This window comes from Petaurus breviceps, unplaced genomic scaffold, assembly GCF_028583685.1.
Source record: "Petaurus breviceps papuanus isolate PSGF00001 unplaced genomic scaffold, PetGlider_PUasm1.0 90895, whole genome shotgun sequence".
NCBI classification, from domain to species: domain Eukaryota; kingdom Metazoa; phylum Chordata; class Mammalia; order Diprotodontia; family Petauridae; genus Petaurus; species Petaurus breviceps.
In genome coordinates this window covers 21,750,843-21,769,735 of record NW_027187372.1, presented here as the reverse complement: position 1 = coordinate 21,769,735, position 18,893 = coordinate 21,750,843, and the positions used below count along the sequence as shown (strand labels likewise).

The 18,893-nt window shown below is 34.4% G+C and overlaps 1 protein-coding gene across 4 annotated transcripts in view; it reads left to right on the top strand.

Moving 5' to 3' along the window:
- Positions 1-16,946, top strand: part of DENND1B (DENN domain containing 1B) — a 373,059-nt gene extending 356,113 nt beyond the window's left edge. For all 4 annotated transcript variants that reach the window (XM_069074484.1, XM_069074485.1, XM_069074482.1 and 1 more), the window contains 3 exons: positions 9,692-9,771; positions 10,874-11,090; positions 11,855-16,946. In XM_069074484.1, coding sequence (XP_068930585.1) covers positions 9,692-9,771; positions 10,874-11,090; positions 11,855-12,400 — 843 coding nt within the window. In that variant the 3' untranslated portion in view covers positions 12,401-16,946. The remainder of the gene's footprint in view (positions 1-9,691; positions 9,772-10,873; positions 11,091-11,854) is intronic.
- The last annotated feature ends 1,947 nt before the right edge of the window (positions 16,947-18,893 follow it).

The window sequence follows — 18,893 nt, the reverse complement described above, 5'->3', positions numbered from 1 at the left end:
TATGCCATATAAGTATTAGTTAAAGAAATTGGAGCTGCTTAGCCTGGAGACCAGTTAGAAGATTATTGTGGTAGTGCAAAGGAAAACTGATGAGGACCTAAACTAGAGTTCATGTTGTGTGAGTTGAGAGAAGAGCTTGTATAGAGGAGGTTTTGTAAAGGTAGAAATGACAAGATTTGACAACGGATTAGATACATAAAGCAAGCAAGAAATAGAGATTGAATGCTTGAGTAAGTAATAGGGTGGTAGTGCCCTTTCCTGGAATAGGGATGACACACTGGATAGAATGTAGAGTCTAGAGTCACAAGTCCAAATCCAGCCTCAGACACTTACTAACTGTGACCCCTAGCAAGTCACTTAACTTCTTTTTGCCTCAGTGTCTTCAACTCTAAAATGTAGTTAATAACAGCACCTTTTGGGGCGGCTAGACATCACAGTGAATGGAACACTGGCCCTGGAGTCAGGAGGACCTGAGTTCAAATCCAGCCTCACTTAACACTACTAGCCATGTGACCTTGGGCAAGTCATTTCACCCCAATTGCCCTGCCTCCCCCCTCCAAAAAGCAAAAAAATAAAAATAACAGCACCTTCCCCCTAGGATTGTTTTGAGGATCAAATGAGATGATATTTGTAAAGCACTTAGTTTAGTGCCTGACACCTGATAGGTGCTATATAAATTTTCCTTCCCTCTTTCATCCCTTCCCCTTCCCTCTTTCCTCTTTTTCCCTTTCCGCTTCTCCCTCTCCCCTCTCTACTTTGTTCTCTCCTTTCTCTTCCCCCTTGTTCCCTTTCTCCCCTTTTTCCTTCCCCTTCCTTTTTCTCTTCCCTGGTAACTTTTGAGAGAATAGTTTTAGTCTAGTGATGAAGTCAGAAAACAAGTTTTAAAATATTTAGAAGAAATTGAGAGGGGATGAAAGGAATCAAGTCATAAAGTATAAAAAGCTTTATTTCCCAACGAGTTTGAGAAGGGGAGAAGAGGTATAGAATGATAGCTAGCAGGGCTAGTGGGATGTAGTGATTCTTTTTCAAGAATAGAGAATACATGTCCATCAATTGGGGAATGGCTGAACAAGTTGTGGTATATGAAGGGTGTGGGATACTATTGTGCTAAAAGAAATGATGAGTAGGCAGACTTCAAAAAAACCTGGAAAGACTTATATGAACTGATGCTGAGTGAAATGAACAAAATCAGGAGAATATTGTACACAGTATCAACCACATTGTGCAAAGACTGAATTTGATTGATTTAGCTCTTCTCAGCAATGCAAGGATCTAAGACATCTCCAAAAGACTCACAATGGAAAATGCTATCCACGTTCAGAGAAAGAACAACTTTGGAGTCTGAATGCAGTTGGTAACATACTATTTGCTCTCCTTTTCTTTTGTTGGTTTTGTTTCTTCTTTCTTGTGGTTCCTCCCATTAGTTCTAATTCTTTACATAATGACTAATGTGAAAATATATTTAATATGAATGCATACATAGAGTCTATATCAGAGTGTACCACATCTTGGGGAGGGGGAGAGAATTTGAAACTCAAAATCTTATGGAAGTGAATGTTGATAACTAAAAATAAATTAATTATTTTTTTAAAAAAAGAATAGAAAATACTGTGTAGGGCATGTTTGCAAACCACAGGAAGGAATTATTAGAAAAGGAAAGACTTAGGGGCGGCCAGGTGGCTCAGTGAGTAAGAGCACCGGCCCCAGTGTCGGGATGACCTGGGGGATCGAATCCAGGCTCAGATACTCAGCACCACACCTAGAAATAACTGGCTGTGTAACCTTGAGCAAGTTACTTAACCCCAATTGCTTTAAAAAAAAAAAAAAAGAAAAGAAATCAAAACAATAATTAGGAATTATTGGGGCGGCCAGGTAGCACAGCAAGTAAGAGCACCGGCTCCAGTGTCAGAATGACCTGGAGATCGAATCCCGGGCTCAGACACTTAGCACCCACCCAGAAACACCTGGCCGTGTAACCTTGAGCAAGTTACTTAACCCCAATTGCTTAGGGGCAGCCAGGTGGCTTAGCGAGTAAGAGCACCGGCTCCAGTGTTGGGACGACCTGGAGATCGAACCCCGGGCTCAGACACTCAGCACCACACCCAGAAATAACTGGCCGTGTAACCTTGAGCAAGTTACTTAACCCTGATTGCTTAAAAAAAATAAAAAATAAATAAAAAAAGAAAAGGAAAGACTTAATATTAGAGGGAAAGAGGTGATGATAGTAGGTGTAACCTGCTAGAGAAGATTGGAGGGGATGTATTCACAGGAGACTGGAGTAAAGGAAGAAACAAAGGAGGATGATATCAGATGGGAGGCAGAAGAGAAAAGAATATGGAGCTCTTAGCAAAAAGGCCTAGATTTTCTTGGTAAAAATATGAGGCAAGATCCTTGACTGAGAGAATGTGGAGAAAAGGGGTATTTTGGGAGGCTTAGTCATTGTGTACATACATTATATAAAACACATACGTTAAACATAAACACATGATTAGGCTAGTGGTTGGAAAGTAGAAAGGAAGAAGTAAATTTCAAAGACAATCAAGAAGAATCTGATGAATATTATTAATGATTAGTTATAGTGGATAAAGAGTATTGTTTATTTTTTAGATAAATTAAATGTGCTAGTCCATTGATTTAGTATAGAATAGCTCCAGTCTAATATCAATAGTCCATATTGTTTTAAGGGACTTGAGGGAAACCTCTCAGTTCTTGGTCTCCTTACACTTTGTTTTTAGTCACAGTTTGGAAATTTAAATAGACATTTCTAAAAGTCTGTCATAATACAAGAATCTAAACAAGAAACAATTATCAAAAGATTTTTTAAGACCTCGTTATATCCAGAAATGATGTATGGATTTATTTTAGCATCAAAAGACTTTAGGTTCAAGGCCTGCCACTTTGGTTTGCTACCTATGTGATCTTAGGCAAGTCATTTTAGTTCTTTGGATCTCAGTTTCTTATCTTTCAAATGAAGGTTTTCTACTATGTGATCTCTAAGATCTTTTTAGGTTCTATGATTTTATGATCTATAATTTAAACAGCATAAACTTTGAATATTATATAAAGTATTTAAGTGATACAACTTTACTAAATTCTGATTATAAAAGTTTATGGAAAGAAATATAGTTAGTTCAATCTTTATTGGTTTTTAATTACCTTAACATCTGTCTTTGAAGAGACATATTCAAACTGTTAAGTAGAAGGGAACTAATTTCACATTTTACTGAAAATGTAGCAGATGAGTTTTGAAACCTTTTAAAAAATGTTGAAATATTGAAACATTGTCAGAAAAAGTGAAATTGCAGATATCTTGCCATTTATCAAAGGGTTATGTGATTTCTTTTTTTTACTTTGAGGACACTTTATCCAATATCCTTGTTTAACTAACTGTATGAATACTGATCAATAATGACTGAGACCTTGAAAGTTTTTCCTTGGAATGCTTTAGTAAAACTGACATTTTCAGCCATTAACATTCATGACAAAATAACAGTTTTGAAATTGTATCCTACATATATTTTTAGATCATCACTGCTTAAAATAGTGTTTTTGTAGGTATTTTGCAAATTAACCAGTTTACTACCATGATAGAAGACAAAGTAAGACTTTCCATTACCATATCAGATTACTTCTAAGTTTATAGGATATGTCTGAAGAACGGAAGGGTATGATACTTATTAAAGTACTGTAGCATGCCATTGGTTAAACTCATTGGTCTGTAATATTTGCAGGAAACTGAATGTAAAAAGTCTACCCTTGAGACAGCTTAAATGTTATGATTAGATCTAGTCAAGACTCATCATCCATCCTCAGTTTTAAGGGACTTTATGGAAAGATATAAAATTTTGGTCTCCTTCCCCTTGATTTGAATCATAGTTTAAGGTTAAGTGTTGCAATTAAAAAGAGGCCAATTAAACAGTGAACCAAAAGTTAAACTGTAATGAAAAAAATGAGTCAAAATTAATCACATTTCCTTGGGATCTTTAGGATGGCCATTTTTATGGGGCCACTTCATATTCCATTTCATCTGCCAGAATTGCTCCCATTCCTATCACAGTTACTGTCTTTGAATACATTTGATTTTAATTTTTTTTAATTGGCATTGACAAGGTGACAAATCCATTCACTGCTGTATGAAAGTGGTGCTTCCTACACAAAGGTATCATTTAAAGTTTTAGTGTACATGCCTTCTCCCATCATCTGATTTGTAAGTTGTTTTTAATATTTTTACATTTAGTGTCTGATATAAAATTTTTAGTCAGAATTTTTAAAATACTTGTTAACATGTATGGTGTTCTAGAGCAGGTTTCAACTTTTTAGACATTAGAAAAATCTTTCCTTGATGTAATTAATGATGCTATAGCTTTTAAGAAAAACTTCTCTGTAGATCAGCCAACAAGTTTTTATTAAGGTCCTACTTTATGCTCAATAGTGTTGCTATATCCTCTGTGTGTGTATGCTACATGTAAGATTATATATGAAGTTGTGTTACATGTAACTGTTTAATATCATTAGGACTTCTTTCCTAAGTTTCATCTATTTTGAGATTTGAAATATTGTAAGCCTAATTTTTTTTAACCTGAAATGTTACTCCTCAACTTATTATTAGAATAATAATAATTATTATTATTTATTAGAAATTAGGAATTAGAAGGAAATTTTAATTACCTTTTGCCTACTATAGCCAATCAGCTATAAAATCCAACAGATTCTTCTTCTTTCCCCCACTTCAAGTCCAGCACTCTAGCTATTATACCACCTAGCTGCATCAACAAAATGGAAACAATTCTGGTTGAGGTAAAAGGTAAAAAAAAAAATTGTGATCGATAGTCTTGGTAGAAATAATTGGGGCACATTCTATGTCGTATTCTTTAGTATATCTCATCATATTGAAAAAACTCATTAATCCATCCAAAATGGATAATGATTAGTCATTGTCTCCATTCCATAAAGAACTTAAAGAAAGATGTTTATCTAAAGTCACACAAATACTTACAAGTTCAAGAATAGAACATGATATTCTTAGGCCCAAGGAGCTTGTGACTCTATAACTAAAATCTGACTATTTTATTCTCCCCCCAAAAATGAAGTTTGTCATCTTTAAAAATCAGTATAAGACACTTTCTAGAAACAATGAGTTTTATACTTGCTGACTTTATAAATATACAAGTGATGTCATTATACTCTATTAAGACTATAGTACTAGGGCAGCTAGGTGGCACAGTAAATAGAACACCAGTTGTGGGGTCAGAAGGACCTGAGTTCAAATGCAGCCTCAGACACTTAACACAAAAACTAGCTGTGTGACCTTGGGCAAGTCACTGAACCCCAAGTGCCCTGCCCTCCCACCTCCAAAAAAAAAAGTATAGTATTATAGAACAAGAAAAAAGGGATGTTGGGGTTTTGTTTCTTATGGTAATAAATTTAAGCAAAGAGACTAAAATAAGTCAAATCAGGAAGGAATCAGAGGCTCTCTTTTCATAAAATTTATGGAAAAATAGCACATGCTTCACAATGCAGAAAAGACAGAAATTAAAAGCTTAAATAACTGCAAACGGCAGGGTATACAGGCAGTGAAAGGTTTGTCTAAATGTCTGACAGATTATGCAACTGAATATATTATTCCACAACATCTAACAGAAATTTGAAAAAATATTTATAGTCTTCCTTTTGAAATTTAAGAATTTTTTTTCCTTTTCCTCTTTTTTTATATTCAATCCTGTGCCTGTTCCTTCCTCCTTGTCTGTTTTATTAGTACTCTAAAAGAAAAGCTACCTATTCACCTTTGTATGCTGTACTGTGTTTTGAATAGCTTGGTGTGCTCTAAGGAACTCTAGTTGCTATTTTATGGTGAAAGTGTTTATTGACTCTCAGAAATATCACTTGCTAATTTGATATTTTTGTCTGTATATGTAATAAAATTATTTTTTGTCTAAATGTGATTTCTGCTAATACATAATTCATTCTTTTGATACCTGCACCTAGTTTTTCTCCATATAGATACACAGCACAAATAGATAAATAAAACCTTTTCCTCTTGTAACATTTTGAGATTGTCATTCCCCTCATTTATTGCCAGTTTTATTGGAAGTCATGATTTCTTTAATGTGGATTGTAAAAATATTGAAGAAAGCTAGATTAACGAATATTTGTTATTCTTGTTCATATTTTACATATGCAGCTCTACATGTGGTGAATTTTCTGTAATGTACATTAATTCAATCCCAGTTTTCTGCTGACCTTTATTTTTAAAGTTATAACTGAAGTCATTTTTCCTATGTTGTATTTTCTAGTATAATATTCTAATATATTATTCCACCTAAATATATGTAACATTTTTCAGTGCCACAGATAATAGAATTATAGATTTTAGATGTAGAAGTGATGTTAGAGGCCATGTAACAACCCCATTTTGTAGATAAGGAAGCTGAAGCCCAGGAAATTTAAGAACTTGCCCAGCTTGACATAGAGAATAACCAGTCAGAGGCACTATTTGAACCCAAGTCCTCAGACTCCAAAACCAAGTCTCTTTCCACCATAGGGCACTGTCTCTGCTATAATTTGCTGGAAATATCAATCTGGTCATAATATGAGTTTAAAAATTTCTTAGAAAACACTCCTGCATATTGGACAAAAAAGCCTCACAAAGGTAGAGGCAAAACTTTTGGGCAATTTTTATCACTATTAATCAGAAACTGTTTTTGTTCATTAAACCTATGTTCTTTTTTCCCCCATTAGTTATTTGACATTATTTATTTTAAAATAGTTCTCTATTCGCTTAATTCTGTTGTGCCTCAAGTTAATAGAAAGCAAATACTCTCACCTCCTGAATATTCCTCAGCAGGTATTAGATATAACAGTTGCACTTACTACACTATTCAAATAACTAAAACACATTCTTCAATATTTTAATTTTAAAATAGATTTTGTTTGAAAGGAGGCAGCTGGTTTCTCCAAGATTTTCAGTGTCTTGTAGGATGTCCACTAAATGTTTAATGGATCAAAAATTAAATTATAGGGGCGGCTAGGTGATGCAGTAAATAGAGCACTGGCCCTGGAGTCAGGAGGACCTGAATTTAAATCCAGCCTCAGACCCTTAACACAAAAACTATCTGTATGACCTTGGGCAAGTCACTTAACCCCAATTTCCCTGCCTCCCCCTTCCAAAAAGCCAAAAAAACATTTAAATTATACTTAGAACATTTTAATTGTGTTTGTATAGTCTATTGAATTGTGAGAGAATGATAATATAAAAGATGCAACAGTTAGTACATTAATTCATTTACTTCTATTTCTTTCGTAAAGAACCAGTCCGTTTTTTAGACCTTATGCGTTGATTATTAGTCCAGTTACACTGTATACTGATAAATAAAAAAGTAAAATTTAAATATACTTGTGAAATTCAAACTCATCATCCTTTAATGTCAAGCACTAGTGGTTCTAATAAAGTCAAGATACTAGCCAAACAAATGTTTGGAGTTGACAATTTAAGTGAAAACAGAACCCATAATTTAATTAGTCTGTCCTGCCGTGCACATTACCTACCTGATGTTGATAAATGCAGTGGTCTTTCATCAGTCCACCTCTTTAATGTCTTCTCTGCAGGGTTCACAACTTAATTCTCTTTGCTCTGATAATTTCTCTTCTTTGGTTTTCTTGACACTGAACTGTTCTTTTGCTACCTGTTGAACTGATGCTTTTGAGTCTCCTTTGCAGGCTCCTTAAATATGTCCTACCCCCCATCTATGAATGTATCATAGGGTTCTGTCACAGGTCCTCGTATATCTATGTGATCTCTTCAGTTCCCATAGAGTAATCTATCACTCATCTCTATGCAGATGAATCCCAAATGCACATATTTAATCCTTATTTCTCTTGAGCTCCTGCCCCACATTTCCAGTTTCCTGTTTGACATCTCTACTTGGTTGTCCCGAAGTTATCACAAATTCTACATGTCTGGAACAGAACTGATTCTCTTTTCCCCTAAACCTACTCTTCCATTACCTTCATTATTTCTATTAAGGGAACCACTATCCTCCCAGTTCCTCGGGTTCACAATTTAGGATTCAGCCTCAACTTTTAGCTTTCTCTCACCCGCATATTCAGTAATTTACCAAGTCTTGCCCATTCCACTTCCTCAGTATCTATTAAATCTTTCCCCTTCTCTTTGTTCACATCACAGTCACCAGAATCCAGACTCTCATCACCTCTTACATGGACTGTTGCCAAGTCCTCTACCTGGTTTCTTTAATACATTCTTTCTCTTCTGTAATTCATCTTTGACCCAGCTTCCAGCTTTTCATTTGTAAAGGGAAGATCAGACCATGTCATTTCTGTGCTTAAATAAGCTCCTCTCTTTTGCATTTCCCACCTCCCTCCCTCTCCCCTCATTGTTTCTTTTCCTACCCTCGCCCCTCCAGGAAGGTTGACTTCCTAACTGTTCTCTGTTCGTGCCCCTGTTCCTTTGCACCAGCACACTTAGAATGCTCTTTCCTGTCATCTCTCCTCTTACAGCCTTTAGCTTCCTTCAAGACTCAGTTTAGGGACAACCTCCAACAGAAAGCCTTTCCTCATCCCCTTTATTGCTAATACTCTTTCTTCTCAAATTATATATATATCTGTGTATGAGTTGTATTTTGTTAGTGTAATGTAAAGGACTTGAGAGCTAGAATTTTTTATTTTGTCTATGTAACCACAGTGCCTAGCATAATACCCTGAATGTAATAAGTGTGAAATAAATGCTTGGATTATGACATGAATCAATGGCACAAATTATCAAACTTCTTTCTTAGAGACTTCTCACTATCTCTTGAACACGCCACCTACTCTCTGACCATCATTCTTATCTCTATCCCATCAGACTGTTGTCTACTGCTCCCAGGTCTTTGGGTTCTGATAGGCAAACTTTTACCCTGTCTCTCAGTTGCCAAGACCTCCATGCCACTTAAGAACCATCTTCTCACCATACCCCTCCCAAGGCCACTATCTAGGCTCATTTATTGTCTTCTCCAGTTAGAATGTAAGCTTTCTGAGGCATTCTTTGCTTATTATATGTATTCTCAGCTCAACACAGTGCCTACATATTGTAAATGAATAAATGCTTTATTTGTCTGTCTTGGAAGTTTCAGTATAACTCACTAGGCAGTACCCTAGACTCCTGATTTCTAGTTGCTTACCAGTTTGCTTTATTGAACACTTCCCAGTGGTTCTTAATTGAGCAACAAAGGGCAGTTACCTCCAGTGGTAAAGCTATTTACTTAGGTAGAAATGAATTATTTGGGGATGGCTAGGTGGCATATTGAATAGAGCACCGGCCCTGGAGTCAGGAGGACCTGAGTTCAAATCTTGTCTCAGACACTTAACACAAAAAACTAGCCGTGTGACCTTGGGTAAGTCGCTTAACCCCAATTGCCCTCCAAAAAGCAAAAAAAAAGTTTATTTATTTGAACTATTTTTAAGTTAAGAATGAAATGTGTATACATATATACACATACACACACATTTGGGAGGAGAGGAGTTAGGAGATTTCTATGATAAAGTTACATGCCTACTTCTCTAATCTTCACTACTTATTAAACAATAACTATTTGATAAACAACCTTGAATGGATATTTCTTTTCAGCTCTTCAAAGTAATATTATTTTAGAAATTACATATAAGCTGATCATTTATTATGGATCATAACTTTTAGGCACGCTTCAAAAGACAAATTAAAAGCACTGACTGTGTCCTGTTTGAAGATGAAGATGATGACATGGACAGAGCAAGCAAGTGAGTAAATTACTTGTCATATTGCCTGAGGTCTTAAAGCAGCTGATGCTTTAGGTCTCAGTGGATATCTCAAACTGTAATATAATGCAGTACAATGTTACAAACAAGTACATCTTCTCAGGCACATGCCTGTAATCTCTGTTAGGAGAGACCAAGGCTAGTGATTCTCTTAAGGTTGGCACTTCTGAGTTAAAGTAGAGCAAGAGCAATCAAGTATCTGCACTAAGGGCATTTAATATGGTAAGCCCCCTACCTCCTCCGGGTTGGGGAGCAGGGGAAGAACACTGCACTACCTAAAAAAAGAGTTAACTGGAGCAGGGTAAAGGGCCAATCAATAGCAGGAAGAGACCATAGCAACTACTATACCTAAAGCCTGGGCAAGATAGAGAGACTAAAAGTAAATAAATAAATAGAGAAGGAAGGAATGAAGATAAGAAGGAAGGTAGGCCGATCAGATCCTAGGGTGAACAACTGATTTTTCTTTTCCTCACACACAGCATTACCTCTCGCTTTGCAGGAATTCCACATTTTCTGGAATGCATTTTCTTCTTAACTTAGATACCCTAGTTAACATTAAAGCTCAGTTTGATTGCTACATTCTTCAAGGGTCTTTTCTGATACCTCCCCCACAACTGCTAATGATCCTCACAAAATTACCTTGTATTTATTTTGTATATTCTTTGGTGTTTACATTTTGTCTCTCCCTATGTTTGTTCCTTGAGGGCAGTAACCATTTCATTTTTGTCTTTGTGTCTTGAGCACCTGTTATAGTGGTTGGTGCTTAATAAGTACTTATTGATTGATTATAATTAAAGATTTTGTATTCATTCTCGAACCTAAATTCTTAATGCTTTAGAATAATTTGTCTATTTTTGCACTCCATTAAAATCAACAAAAGTTGAATTGCTATAACAAAGTCCCTGTTCTTCAAAAACTGGTTGTGAGGTATGTCATATATTTTTGCTGTCTTTTGGTTCAATTGAAACAAACTCTTTGATTCAAAATTTAATCATAAATATAATTGATCAGAAGTTTTTTTTTTTTGCAAAGTAGAAACTGTCTTTTTTGCATAGCTTCAGTTTTGTCTTTCTTTTTTCTTTAGGTTATCCTCAGAAGACAGTGAGGAAGCTTCTGCTTATTTTTATGAAAGTGATGATTCTGTTGAAGCTAGAGTAAAGACTCATTACCCAGGTGAAATGGACTTACTAGGCGAAATTCTTGATACTTTGAGTACACATAGCTCAGATCAAGGAAAGCTATCAGCAGCAAAGAGCCTGGATTTTTTTAGATCAATGGATGATATTGATTACAAGCCTACGGTTAGTCTTTTCTTTTTTTATTTTTGCAATTCGATGTTTCAGCTTACAGACTAACTAATATTCCTTTTCATTCGCTGTGATTGTCTGGACCTATGATAAAATCTGTAGATTGTTTAAAGTTATTTTATGTTATGCTGTGTTAGGTAAATGCCAGTTCTTCAAAAAATATAGTGCCATTCTATTACCTAAAGTTATGCTTAGTTATCAAATGCTAATATTTCCCTGTAGGTTCCCTGGTTCAAGTCACTGCTGTCACTAATTAGACTTTTTTCCATCAAACAAAAAACATTAGCTTTCAATCTATTTTATACTTGTCTTCTTTGGGAAACATTTACATGAAGTATGTTGCTCTGGTGTTCCCAGAAATATTAACACAGAGATTTTGACATTTATTTATTTATAAATAGCTTTCCATTTTATTACCTTAAAAATAACAGTAGTCTGCATACTCCATTATAAAATAACTAGCAGACATGATAAGAGTTTGGCTCTAGTCTTGTTACCAGAGAAGACCAAACATCTACCCCATGTGACATTGAATGTATAAGTTCCAAGATGAGAAGTCCAAAAGTAGTATGGACATGGATGCTAAACTTACGTTTCATTCTTATCAGTACCAATAGAGAAATTTGGGAGAATTTAGTTAATACCTTCAGTCACATTATTCATGGAGTTAAACATTTATTTTGAAATTTTAAAAATGCCAAGGAAAAGCTATGAAGTTTTCTTAAATAATTTATGTCTTAAATTGTATATTCTTTCAGAACAAATCCAATGCACCTAGTGAGAGTAATCTGGCTGTACTTTGTAGCAGTTCTAATGATCAAGCTGAATGGAATCTTGGTCAGGATGATAGTGCTCTCCATGGGAAACATCTCCCACCATCCCCAAGAAAACATGCTTCTTCTTCTGGTTTAACAGAATCTCCCTTCATTCTGAAAGAGGAAAACAGTGAAAAACACCTCAGTGCCAACAAAGTGAATTGCCCAGTAATGGTGGTAAATTCAGCTTCTCCTGTAGAATCAGTTTTACAGCTTGGTTCTGTAGAAGATTCACAAACAGATAGTCCTTTCCAAGGAAAAACTGAAAATAATGAAACACTAAGCCATACCTCAGATGATCAACTTAATCTCAGCCTTAGACGACATCTATCTACTCTAGTTCCATGGGAAAAAGATGGGAATGAAGCAAAAGAAACTTCTGGAGATGTTGGACTACTTCATGAAGTGGTGACATTATGTCATATGACATCTGCTTTCCATCATGGTTTAAACATTTCAGAGGATAATAGCAGTGGAAATAAAGCTTAAGTTGATTGTCAAAGGGGAAATCACTTCCTTCAAAGGTTCATAAGGAATCCTCTTAGACTTTCAAGTTACATGTTAATCAGGTTTTGTAGGAATCAAAACTCTTATAATTTTGAAATACTGTTTGTTTTGGTACATGAATTTTGCCTGTTTCAGTAATTTAATGGCTATTTCATCTATTGATTTGTTTATCTGGAGTCTTAATGATAAAGCCAACTGTGATGTGCTGTTAGATCAGGTCCTAGTTTGATGAGTCTCCATATTTAACATGATTGCCCCTGGAATATGGTGCTTAATGTCATCCATTTCATTTATCCAGAGGGAAACATATACAGCTTTCAGATAACCAATTAGTACTGCATCCATTTGGTTGAGCATGAGCTGAACAAGTTGTTAGAAATTGAGCCTGCAACTAACTCTTAAAATGCTGATCAGCAAACTGCCTTAATCGTAAGCCTATATGAAATATTACATAATGATCATGAGTGATTTATGAGACTATACTTAATTGTCTCAGAAGGCAAATGTTCTCAAGAGCAATAATGACTTTTTATGCATTGAGTTAAGGGCCAAAAGCACTTTTTCTAAATTAAAAGAATCTAGTAGAAATGTCGCATATAATTTATAGAAAGAAAAATAAGGCCATGTCTTCCAAAATTTGAAAGGTACGAACTCACCTTTTACTCAGTATATGAAGTGCTGAAACATAATGTGAAGTCAGTGAACTTCTGTTTACAACTGAGACACTTTAAATAGTTTCTACTGTCCCCATGTACATCTCTACTATCTAGGAGTCTTGAGAAAGGGAAATATGGTATAAAATGAATTCACAGATAGTGTTGCTAAGATTCATTTTATTTTTATGAACGAATCTTTTGAAATACCATTTACTTTCAATTTTCACATCTTTCTGGATTTTGAAATTTTTTATTAGGTTTAATATCTTCCTGGATTTTGGAAAGGAATGAAGATCTATTTCTTAGCAGTATAGGATAGATCCAAAAGTACAGCTAGAAAAAGCTGTGAAATGTTACGTTTTAATTGGGTTCTGCAACTTTTCTATATTATACATAACTGTATCATTAGAAACAAAAAATAAATTGACAGTATTTTTAGGAAGAGATAATTAAACAGTCTACTTGGAGAATTTTGAGAGGCAGCCCAATGAACATTAGACCTTCACTATGAAATATTTATTTAAGGGAATAGTTTTTCCATATGTTTTGTTTCTTAAGTACATTTTTTAGTTGCCAAAGATATTTTTTTTTTTAGTACAAAAAAAGTGTACTATTTGTCTTTAAAATATTTGAGCAAAACCAGGGTTGTTTTTTTCTTGTCCATGCTCCAAAATTACAGTGGACATTTTTACATCCATTTAGGTTTCAAATGGAAAGAATAATGTGTATACTGTGTACCTTTTCTGAAGAAAAAATTTTTTGAATTTTCTTTTTTTATCTTACAAAAACTCAAGGCTTTATCAAATATTGCCTTAATCTGCTCTTTCCAAATTTCCATTACAATTCATTAAGATTATATGCAATAAAAAGATTTTATTTTGTGAATAGTTTTAATAATAGAAAAGAACTGTAGGATTACTAAACAATTTCTGAAAAATAAATTATATTACTTGCCTTAATTGGCAAGTACCACTTTACTATTTGCAAAAGCAGTTAACTGAAATAGTTCTTAAAAATTAATTTTGATGTAAATTATTGCTTTAGGAATCATTCACATCTCTGAACTTTGAAAAATAACTGAAATGTAGGATATGTGAAATTCATTTTTTTCCATTTGCTTAATTGCATTGTATCCCATGGCCTTTGTTTGCCTCCTAAATCCTTCAGACAGTGTACAAGGTGGGCAGTTATACAATGTGATCATTTTGCTGAAAAGTGTTTTGCCATAAATATCTAAGTTATGTATTTGATTAAGTGATTTAAGGTACATTTTTAGGATTGTATAAGTTATTTTTTAGTTTCAGTGATACTTTAGAGGCTAACATTTGTGCCTTACTTAAACATATAAAATTGGTAGTTGTCTGTAATTTTAAAATCCTTTATTACTGCCAAAATAGCCACAAAAGTAGCCAACACTGGTATGGTATTTCAAGGCATTAATTTATACCTATATTCATAGGTCTGTAGTCTTCATAGTGTTATAGGCAGTCTAAGAAGAATAGTCCAGGAATTAAACTATTTTAAATTTCTTCTTTTTTTCATTCCTTTTCTAAAATTATTGATAATGAATGATGAAACAGGTTGAACTTATAAATTTCTCTCTTCTATTGAGAAAAATTATTGTGAAAGAACATTAGAAGAATTGGGATTATATTGCTTAGTAAGGACTTCCTTTTGATTTTGTGATTCTTCCTCAACAAAGTCTTGGCCATTATTTAATTCCTATCAGCAAAGAGTCCTGTATGCTTCAGACTTTGATCCAGTTTTCCTATGTATTATATATATTTTTGAGGAAGAAGAAGGGAAAGGAAAGTTAGAAACAGGAAAATACAGCCTTAGAAACTATAATGTTGCTTAAATAAAAAGTGGCACATTTAGTGATTATGTCTTTTTTAATAAATGCAAAGCCATAAATATAGAACAGGATTTTCTTTTCTGATTAAATAAGTAACGTTTCAGTCATTCAGTCAATATTTGAGTACCAAGTATGTGTAAAGGTACTGTGCTAGACTGGAGAATTTATAGAACTGTATTGATGACAGTCCCTGTCCTCAGGGAATTTGCAATCTAATGTCAAATGGAAAGCATTTCACATCCTTTAGGTAATATTAATTCAATGTAATAAGTATTAATTATCTAATAATTGTGACCATCAATTTAAAAAAAATTGTATTTTGTATAGAAGTCACTAAAAGGGCCAAAGTTTTCTCAGAGGAAAAGGCTTCTGTATCTGGTCAAGCTAAAGGACCCTGTGACTAAAGACCTTTAGAAGGTATTCCCAGTTTTAAGCTCTCTTTTCAGTCTAATATGCTAATTACTATAACATAGACTTCCAAGACTGTCATTTAAAGGCTATTACCAGAGTCCTTTTAAAATGTGAATGAGAATATCATTTTAGCACATTGTATTAAACTATTATAGGAGTTTAATCAAGAAAAACAGGCACCTCCCTCCACCAAAAAAAAGTCTGTATAAGTCTCTTAAGCCAGTATGATAAATTCAGATTGATAGAGGATCCATTTTTTATGGATCCTTAGTCTGTTGGTGAAGGCACATTCATCTATTGCATAATTTTTAGTTAATACTATATTAGCCTTACTATATACCTTCTGGAATGCCATTGAATTGCTTAGTTCTTTTAGAGAGTTGGGTAGATTCATAACAAAGGGGGGAAAAACTGAGAGTATATATAACAAGAGAGAAACACTATAAATTTGGGGTTTTTTAAGATGTTTTATTCTTCTAAACAAATTAGCTACAATAAAGTCAGCTATTATGGTTTTCTTTTGTTCACTATGAAGCACCTTGCATCTTAGTAAATCAGAAAATAAATTCAAAGAATGTTAAATAAATTCCCAAGTCTTATTGCCAAATACAAAGAACCCCCCAAACACCCCCTCAGGTACACACACTTCTAAGGTATGAAATACTTTGAAAAAAATCCTCATATCAGTATTGATGCCTTTCCAATCTAGATTCCAATAATAATGTTACTGCATTTTTTTTTATTTTAAGAGGTAATGTTGCTTTTTTGAGAAAATTAATGTTTTGATCCAATTCTAACTAGGGAATTATGTGGATTTATAGGGAAGTGTATTAGATTTCAGAATTAATAGGATTTTGTGCAATATTTTTTTCTTGAATACTTCAGTTGACACAAATATGTAGATCTGTTTTCTAGCAGATAAAGGTCATATTTTTTCAGTTATATAAAAATATATGTAGCATTGTTCATTGTGATTATAAAAGAAAAGTATGTGGTGTACATTGTTGGTAGATACGTTTTCATTTATTTAAAATTAATGTGAGTGTCACATTGTGGTGTCATAATGGTCTTAGCAACAGAAAAATATGCAATAAGAAAATACTGTACCTAAGATTAATACATTTAGTACCATCAATCAGAAGTATTGTACTTGGTAGCTAATACACTTATTCAGATGTACATTTAGGATTCTAGTTGCTGCATTTGTCAGGTAATTCCTAAGCAATTTATTCATGTCTGCACCATCTAAATTACATAGTATTTTTATGGCGGTGAACACATACTCAGATTGTGACATCCCTTATTGTGATATGTCTTTCCTAAGGTTCATAAAGGGCATTGCTTATGCTTTTTGATTCTCTGTAAATTAGGTGAATTTTTCTTGTATGTATGTACAGTTTGTTTAACCTTAGAGCTTCTATAGATTCCTACTTTTATTATACTTGAATAAGGCAAAAAAGCACTGTGGAAAATCTGTAGTTTTGGATGCAGTATGCAAATACACCAAAAAAATCAGGTACTGTATAATTAAGATAATCTTTTTTGTTTCACTCAGATGTTTTTCATTCAAGAAGCTATGTGTAAAATATATTTAGTTCTAAAAATATTTTATTGTTTAAATGATAATTTTTAAAACTTCAATGATGAGTTATTAGAAATAATGAATCTTAACATTGGACCTCAGTTATAGCCTGTATTACCACAGTAGTCCTTTAGTAAAGATTTAGTTCACTCAAGTCCTAGACTCAGTGACTCTAAGCCTAGAACAAGACAAAAATATAAACATGTGCCTAGAAAATGCACTAAATATATGTTGTGTTCCCACATCACAACACAATATTAGTCTGTTTAAAAAGCCATTCATAGTCATATAATATATAGGCTTATTATTCTGCTGCACCATTGCTAAAAATGCAACAAATATTAACTGCATATAAGGCCCCTAACATAGTAGAAAGCAAGATCTCATTATGTAACAGATGTTTGTTACAGTTATTTGACACTTTGTAGTATCAAAGATTTCCTGAATGTTGGTACTATCTCCACTGAAACAGATGTTAACCCCCCTATGCCTCATCTCTTGTGAGTTACTTGGTTAAGAATATTTATTTTATCTAATCAGCCTTCTGGCAATCAACCTCTTGAACTTAGATCAACTGGTCCTCCAATAACAGAGACCCCTAATGCCAGGAATACTGGTGTTACTCATTTTGTAGACCACCAGAGATTGTACCTGACAAGCATTAACCTTTGAGAATCCAGAGTTATCTTCACACTGAGACATTGGAATAGGACCGCTCTGGAAAACTGAATTATAAGTATAAAGCTGAATATTTCTATAGCTTTTAAATTGAGAAGTAGGACTGTTTTGAATAAACTTTTAAAAAAATAAACACCTGCACATCACCTCAACCTATCACAATATTTATGAAAATTTGTACCTAGCATTAGAATTTGATTCATTGCTATTGCATCCTTCAGACTATGGTGTAAATCATCTCCAGAATTACAAACCAGATCTTTCTTTGTCTGCTCTCTGGAGCACCAGTGTGTCTGCGTGTGTGTGTGTGTGTGTACATGCACACACAAGTAATAAAAATGTATGTATATGTGTGTATGTACACATACAAGAGACCTCGTGTATATATATATGTATATATATATATACACACACACACATGCAACCCCATTTACACATATAATATATTCGAGACTGCTGTGGAATTTAAAATGTAAATGCAAGTTTTGGGTGAACTCCACCTTTCCATAAAGTGCCCCAGTACTGTAACATAAAATAAAGTTTGTCCATGTCAAAACTTTGGTTGATGAAGCCTCATAAGTAACAGCTGATTATTCTTATCAAGACAAATAACAATCACAAAGATTCCACTACTTCTGTCCCTGGGTAATGTGGCTCACAGTGTCCATGGGAAGTCAGTTAAGTTTCAGCTTGGACAAGAAATCATACAAACAGCCTGCAACCAACAAACCAACTGTTTCATAATATTGCAGTCATGTGTGACAGGCTTTGAAGTCAAAGGTAAAGGATCACACCTCTTTTCTTAATTCCTCTTCTCTTATTAGTACAGGAAGTGGCATCTCCAGTTCATGATCTTGAGTCATGGGCATCCAATGGTCCAGGAATCTAGGACAAGTGTTGTAGCCAGCCCAGTAGAGAAGCCCAACAGAGCAAAGATCTAGTCCCAGGGAATTTGGGACTTGAACTTGGTGAGACTTATGCTTGTCAGGAACTGATCTAAGCTGTGAACTAATCTCCCTCCTCAAACATTGAGATGGTATAAAGAGGGGTTCATGTCCTCAGTATGTTGGGGGAAAGTTTGTATGTTTGTTCTTGCTATATTTTTGAAGTAAATATTCTTTCATAAAAGTGGTTGAAGTGATTAAATAAAACTGGAGTGCTAGTCATTAGGCTTCTAAAATGAGGAACATATTTGGTTCATACCAGTAGCAGAGAAAACCCTGGGTGGGGCAGCGGGGGGGGGGGGGGGGATGGGGCAGGGAGGAGAAGTAGGGAAGTGAGAGGGACAGGAAT